Source organism: Poecilia latipinna, unplaced genomic scaffold (assembly GCF_001443285.1).
Source record: "Poecilia latipinna isolate Pla-1442-1.1 unplaced genomic scaffold, P_latipinna-1.0 Scaffold622, whole genome shotgun sequence".
NCBI lineage: Eukaryota > Metazoa > Chordata > Actinopteri > Cyprinodontiformes > Poeciliidae > Poecilia > Poecilia latipinna.
In genome coordinates this window covers 30,497-38,219 of record NW_015113238.1, presented here as the reverse complement: position 1 = coordinate 38,219, position 7,723 = coordinate 30,497, and the positions used below count along the sequence as shown (strand labels likewise).

At 40.5% G+C, this 7,723-nt stretch overlaps 1 protein-coding gene across 5 annotated transcripts in view; it reads right to left on the bottom strand.

Moving 5' to 3' along the window:
- Window positions 1–7,361, bottom strand: part of LOC106954025 (trichohyalin) — a 21,384-nt gene extending 14,023 nt beyond the window's left edge. For 3 of the 5 annotated variants that reach the window (XM_015043222.1, XM_015043224.1, XM_015043226.1), the window contains exons 1-12: window positions 7,149–7,258; window positions 5,303–5,444; window positions 5,098–5,226; window positions 4,103–4,180; window positions 3,949–4,019; window positions 3,595–3,760; window positions 3,384–3,490; window positions 2,174–2,497; window positions 1,974–2,100; window positions 1,766–1,903; window positions 1,483–1,631; window positions 1,115–1,264 (exon numbers count right to left, since the gene is read on the bottom strand). In XM_015043222.1, the coding sequence (XP_014898708.1) occupies window positions 1,115–1,264; window positions 1,483–1,631; window positions 1,766–1,903; window positions 1,974–2,100; window positions 2,174–2,497; window positions 3,384–3,490; window positions 3,595–3,760; window positions 3,949–4,019; window positions 4,103–4,180; window positions 5,098–5,226; window positions 5,303–5,443 (1,580 nt within the window). In that variant the 5' untranslated portion in view covers window position 5,444; window positions 7,149–7,258. The other 2 variants (XM_015043223.1, XM_015043225.1) reach the window with 2 other exon arrangements.
- Between the last annotated feature and the right edge of the window lie 362 nt (window positions 7,362–7,723).

Genomic DNA, 7,723 nt, shown 5'->3' with positions numbered 1-7,723 from the left:
ATTCTCTTAATTACGAGAATAAAGTCATAATATTACAAGAATACAATTGAAATATTAGGAGAATTAAGTACAAACCGGATTCCAAAAAAGTTGGGACACTAAACAAATTGTGAATAAAAACTGAATGCAATAGATGGCAGATCAAAAGTTTAATCTGAGTAAATGAAACATTTTAAAGGAAAAATATGTTGACTCAAAATTTCACAGTGTCTAAAAATCCCAAAAAAGTTGGGACAAGTGGAAAAAGGAAACTGAACATATAACAGCTGGAAGACCAATTAACACTAATTAGGTCAATTGACAACATGATTGGGAATAAAAAGAGCTTCTTAGAGGGTCAGTGTCTCTCTGACATTCCTATTTCTAAACTTGAGAAACTGGTCTCTCTGTCCCCAGATGTCAGAGTGTTGTAAGAAGAAGGGCAGATGCCACACAGTGGTAAAAATGGCCTTGTCCAACTTTTTTGGGATTTGTTCACGTCATGAAATTTTGAAACAACATATTTTTGTTCTATTGTGAATAAAATATTAGATGTTTGCACCTCCACATCATTGCATTCAGTTATTATTCACAATTTGTTTAGTGTCCTAACTTTGTTGGAATCTGGTTTGTAGTAATTTTATGAGGAAGAAAATAAATAGTTAATTATCCAAACTTTCTCATTAAAGTCTTGCTAATATTCTGACAGGTTTTGTCATTCAACTCACAGAAGAAATTATTTAAATAAAAGACACTTTTTGAAAATGTTTCCTGTGACTTGTAATTTCATTTTTACGAAAGAAAGCAAGTCGAGAATTTTTTTTAATTAAAATCAGATTTGGTTATAAAAAAACTGGAGACTTTATTTTTATGCCATATCACATTACATTAGCATCAGACAGGCTCACAGTTCCTACCTGTTTTGGATTGTTTTGGTTTTTTCTTATATGCTTCTGAGTAAAAGCAGGTCAATAATTGTGCTCCTACTAGAGCAACAGAAAAACTTATATTTTTTACATGTAATATTTTTTGAGAAAATATCTGTTAAAATTACATCATGACAGAACCAGTTAAAAGCAGGATAAATAACAGAATATCATAATATCACACATGTCTCAGCAGAACCTGTTGCTACCGTTTGTATCTTTCTGCCTCCAGCTGTCGGGTTCTTTCCTCCAATCTGTCTCTCTCTCTCCTCAGTCTGTCGATCTCCCTCTTCATCTCCTCCTCTTTCATCTGCACCTCCTCCACCTGCAGACGCAGGGAGGTGGATGCCTCCTTCTCCCTGCCACAGAAACACAAATTTGATCAAACGGCTCCCTAAACTAAAAAGCGATAATAAATTAAACTGAGTTCATCCTGGGGAACTGATGATCCAGAATCTCAGAAAAGATAATCTCCTTCACTGAGGGAAGTGAAAGAAAGATTACGTGACGACTAATGAGACTGGTCAAAGTTAAATCAAAAACAGAAGCAACCAGCAGGGGGCAGCAGCTCGGTCACCTGCTCAGAGAGTCCAGTGTGTGTTTCAGTTCTTGCTGTGTGTTCCCAGTTTTCATGTCCAGCTGCTGTTTTTCTTCCTCCAGCTGTTTCAGGCGGAGCTTCAGAGACGTTTGCTCCTCGCTGAACCGCCGCAGACTTAGCTCCGCCCCCTAACACACAGACACACACAGACTGAGTCCTTGTCCACACTTAGCTGGGCCTTTATCTTGGTCTACTGGTCGAAGTGTGAATCGTGGAATGTAAATGGTGTGTTTTGGGCTTTGACCCTGTTTCAGTCACCAACCTGCAGCTCCTCGTGTTTCCACTGCAGCGTGCTCTCAGTCTGAGACAGAACCGACAGCAGGGAGGACGGATCCAGACTGAGGACACTGTCCGTGGAGATGCTCGGCGTCTGGTTGCTGATCCTGCTCAGGGACCGGAACTGAAGACAAAACGTCCAGATGAACTGACGGGCCAGGAAGAAACAGAATCTGATTGGAGGAGAGGCTCACCATGCTGATGACAGCCTGACCGACCGAATGCAGCGTCCTGTCTGATTCCCTCAGCCGCTCCACCTCTGCCTCCGATGCTTCCCTCGCTCTGTCTGCCGTCTGCAGGGAGCGACTGAGTTCCTCGATCCTAACACACACAGATGGAGGGAGGTAAAGACCTGAGCCTCTCACACAACCTCCATACCCAACATGTCTTTTACCTTTGCTCCAGCTGGAACACCTCCACTTCACAGTGGAGCTTCAACTCCAGTGGCTTCTCCTCCTCATCCTCCTCCTCCTCTACTAAGGAGAATATCCCCAGGGGGAAAGGGGAGCGGGAACAAAGAGGAGAGCCTGAGACGTCCGGAGGAGGGTGGATGAGAGTGGAGGATAGAGGAGGAGATGAGTATGATGGAGGAGGAAGGTGAGAGGAGGCGGGTTTGATCTGAGGGGCACTGAGCCTCAGTGAGGAGCAGAAGGAGTCACAGCTGCAGAGGAGAGACGAGGAGAGTCTGGAAAACTCCGCCCTGAGCTGCCACAGATCCCTGCAGGAAAACGTCCACAAGAAGAGGCTGAAACACCAAACTGACCTCTGACCTCAGGGTTCACACACTTCTCCCATAGTAAAAGTCAAGCACTTTCCAAGCAGTTTCATGGTTAGTTTTCAAACTTTTCCATGACCACACTTTGGTTTCAATTCACTATTATATGACATAACTTATAGATGTGCAGAAAAAAACTTCATTCTCTAGAGAATTGTAAATCCTCGTCTGTTAATTCTGAATCAATTTAAAATGATCAAAATTTGATTTTAGTCAGCATGAGACTGATGGAATTTGATACAGTATGGAGCTTTATAAAGTTGTTTTAAATAAATGTTTAACTTGTTTACAGTGTCTGCTCTTCCTGTGAGTTACATCATTTAAACAGAATCTCTGGACTGTTTGAATAGAAACATTGATTTCTGAATTAAAAATTGTTTCAGAATCAAATCATGACCCTAAAAATCTGAATGGAATTGCAAAACACTGAAAGATTTGGATCTTTAATTGTTTATTGTTGTAAATAAAAATGTCTTGTGATGATAACATCCTATAGCAGGGACAGGGTAAACTAAATACAACATTTTAAGTCGCACATAAAATTATTTTTGTACTTCTAACTGACCTAAAACAAGAAAGTCTGATATGACTTTTTTTTTAATTTTTTTTAAGAAAATATATGGTTTCAGCTGTAAATTATGTTTACAATTAATCAAAGGGTAAATTGGACTTTATTACAAAACTGAGCAGGTTGCATATCAAGAACCTTCCAAGCCTTGAAAACACTTAATTGAAATTCAAGCATTTTCAAGGGTTTAAAGCAGCCATGTTGCTTTAACTGTAGGAAGTGAAACCATGATGATGTCAGAGGTCACATGACTGAACTGACCTGTCAGCAGCTGTTCTCAGCTTGTGACAGTGTCGCCTCAGATCAAGTACAGATTTCCAGAGTGACAGCAGCCGGGCCTGCTGCTGACTCATGTGACCCCACCGACACTAAACACACAGAAACACACACGTACACACACACACACACACAACCTGTTGGTTCGATTTGTTCTGATTTGAACATCAAAGTTTATATCCAACGATCCTCAAACCTCTTTCTCTCTCTGGCAGTCGGCCTCTTTCTGCTCCACCTCCTGCACGGCTCTCGTCCAATCAGCAGTCAGCTTCCTGAGGTCTTCTGCCAGCTCCCCGTTGGTCTGCTCTGATTGGCTGAGCTGGTGGCGAAGGAGAGCGTTGGTGTCAGCCAGACTGGCAGACCTGAGGGGGGAAGAGATCATGAGCTTTGTGATTGACTCCGACCGCCTGGAACACGCACATACACACACACACACACACGCACACACGCGTGCGTGCGCACACACACACACACACGCACACACACACACACACACACACACACGCACACACACACACACACACACACACACACACACACAAATGCCTACCTCTGCTGTTCCTCCTCCAGACTGATGAGGGCGCTCTCCAGAGACTGGCTGTGCTCATCTCTGATTCTCCGCTGTAAAACAGAATGACATCTGAGCGTCTGCGGTTCTGCTGTATCCAGGAGGTTCTGTGGTACCGCTGAGGTCCTGGACTGACCTCAGAGATCAGAACCCTGGAGTGATTTTCCTGCATATGCTGATCCAGACGGTGACACCGCTCCTTGTACTCGATCACCTACAGAAAAACAGACGAATCTTGAACATTATCTCCATTTTCATTCAGTGTGGGTGGAGTCAAGGTCCACTGTTCAGTCCCTCCAAGATGTTGTGATGTTTTTTTGTGCTTGCTTTGGCCTAAAATTGCAGATTTCACAGCACGTTTTCAAAAAGTTGCACGTTTTTTAAGCTTTATTTTTCCTGAAATTGCAACATGTTGCAAATCTTCCTTTTCCTTCTGTTTTCTAGTCAACTTATTATCCCTCTGTACCTGAGAAGAACCAGCAGCTGGTCGCTGGTCTAATGTCTCCTCCCTGACTCTTTGCTCTTTCTATTGAGACAATAAAAGATTATTTCTAAATATGTGTACCAGTGGGCACAACTTCTGTAAAATTAAAGATGATTTGGTTTATTCTTAGCATTACCCAACTAGCTAGCACCATAACCTAAGTTAGAACATTAGTATTCTTGTTCACAAGCCAAGTATAATATATTGGCATGGATTAACCACCCTCACTCATTTTACATGGTTTGTTTGAAGGAAAACTCTGTATAAATATAGACATACAGAACATCTCAAAATGGCTTTGTAGAAACTAAAAATAAAAATAAAAAAAGGTAAATGTTGCAGGTAGCGTCACAAGTTTTCATCTTGCAGGTTCGGCTTTCAAGAGTGATTGTGGAACATGGAGTTAAATTGAAAAGAGGCTACAGGGATTGGTCAGAATACACATACACCCACAGGTGATTGGTCAGATTTGCTGTAAATTTGCGATGATTGGTGAAAATTGCAAGTCAGCGCAAAATTTGCGAATGATGACTGAATTTGCATTAATAGTTGCGATCGCAACATCATGTCTTCCTGGAGGGACTGAATGTTTGACTTGAGATGCAGAATGAGCTGTTTCTGCTCCACAGCGCCCCCTATGGCCTCACCTTGTTCTGCAGACGGTGGATCAGCAGCGCCTGTCTGGCCTCCCTCTCCCTCCCCTCCTTCAACTTCTTTTTCCACCTCCTCTGTTCCTCATCAAGCAGGGACATTGAAGGATTCAGAGTCTGACAAAGCTGGGGAGAGAAACATTTTGAGAACGATTATCTCCTGCTGATCACCTGAGCCCCACCGGGTGATCAGCCCCCTCACCCTATCCGTCAGAGCTTTGCTCCTGGACTCCAGCTCCTCCTTCTCAGCTCGGCTCTCCGCCAGATCCTCCTGCAGTCGACACACCTCCACCTCCAGCTCCGCCTTCTGCTGCTGCCAGCCATTCAGCAGCTTTGACTCCATGCTTGGAAAGAGAATAGGGTTCATCGTCTGTGTTCAGCTGTAACTTTGTTTCCATGGGTTTAAATGGGTTAGCCCCCCCACCCCTTATCTTCGGGACCTTTTAAATTTCCGGTCTGTGTCCAGGACTTTACGATCAAATAATCAGTTATTACTGACAGTTCGACTTAAGAGGAAAGGAGATTGAGCTTTTTCTGTTGCTGCTCCTGTTTTATGGAATAACTTACCTTTCCAGATCAGATCTGCCCACAGCCTGGATCATTTTAAATCGCTTCTTAAAACTCATTTTTACTCTTTGGCATTTAATTGATGTATTGTTTTATATTGTTTTGTCATTTGTGTTGTCGTTCTTGTACAGCACTTTGGTGCAGTTTTATACCTGTTTTAAAGTGCTATATAAATAAATTTGACATTGACATTATAACTTCAGTATTAACTTTAACAGAGCCACACAACATATTAAAGTCTATCAGTCTGACTACAGAGGACTGAAACAATTAACTGGATTAATTGCAGTGAATTGATTATTCAAATAATGGTAAACTAATTTAGTTAACTGTAGAATACAAACTCAGAAATAGATCATTTACTGAACAAACTGCACACTCAAAGCAGTAATTAAACCAAAACTGTACTATATATATATATATATAACAACAACAACCAATTATCACATATATAAGTATAAGCTATAGTTTTAGTTTCACCTGGTTCAAAATATGTAAAAAAAAAAATCTCCTAATAAGCACTTTTTCTATCCAATTAACTGATTAATCCAAAAACTAATCCTCAGATCAGCTCTACACTGCACTGATGCAGAAAGGCTGAGCTCTACACATGTTGATGTTACAAGTTTCTATTTGATACAAATTATCAAGCATAAACTAAAGGAATGCTTTGTTGTTTAATTTTAGGCAATAAATTTTTTACTTTTTACTTAAAAAAGGAATTGAATTATCTGTTTCTTTGCATCTTCTGATGTATTTCTAATATTGTATAAAAATGCTTAAATTCAACTCTGCAGAACATGCTAATTTTGTTAATCATCAGAATTGATACATCAACCAAAAACTAAAACAATCATCAGTTGCAGATCTACAGGGGACTAAAATAGTAAAGGAATGTTTAACTTATGAGCTAAAATCATTTCGTCTTTACACCGACTGCTCCGTTAAAGCATCATCGAGTCATCTCAGCTTCTAATACCTCAACCCTCTACTAATGCAGTAATTTATGCAAAACGAGCCCTGACCAAGTATTGAGTATATATGCTGTAAAGTTCATGGACAATCCCTTTTAACTGGTTGTGCAATAGTCTAATTTTCTGAGTGCATTTCAGGCTTTCCATCAGTTGTAAACTAAAAACATAAAAACTCACAGATATGCAACACTTTACATGAATGAATCTATATAAAATACAAATTTGTTATTTGCTGTCCTGCTAGTGTTGACTCGGTTCTGTTCGGCTCTATTCGGCTGTAATCGCTTTGAGTTTTTAATCTGTAAACTGCTGACGCTCCAACAGTTATGTCCGAATCAGAACCGGATTAACAATGGTCTTAACTGCTTAACCACCCAAACATCAGTGCCCGAACAGAACCAAACCCCAACAGACAAGCGGGACTGTAGAAGCCAAACCCGAACCAAACAGATCCGTTAGCCGCCTAGCATGCAAACACCGGAACCACCGACTGACCAAAGTTTCTACCTGAACTAACCCCGTGAAGTTCTGGTACAATCCGTCACCGGGACAATGGCTTGCGGTTAATTTAGTTTTTTCGGTTTAACGGGAAGAAATTCTCACTTTCAAACCGGGAGCCTTACCTTTTTACCCGGACACCGAAGCTAAACAACCGCCAGTAGTTTCCATAGCGACGCCTCCTGACCGGAGGAGTAACGGTAACAACCTAACGGTTTACCGCTGGAAACATGGAAACTGTGATTATTAAGCAGGAAAATTATCAAATTTGGTTGAAAGTTTTTACAAGTTAAATAATAGTAAATATCCATTGTGGTTTAAATGTAACTTATTGAAGAAATAGAGTCATAAATACAATTTAAAGAGGCACAAATCTCGATCAAAAATATACTTATTACTGCCTCAATCAAAAAGTCGAGCTCATAAATGATTTGATTTGTGACAAATTATTCAAACAAAAACTTTAACTTTAAAACCTTTATTTCATTAAATTGTTTCCAAAATGCATCTTCAGTTGACACCAAACATTATATTAACATTGGTTTTAAAAGGATTTGATAAATTATAGATTTTCAAAAATAAAA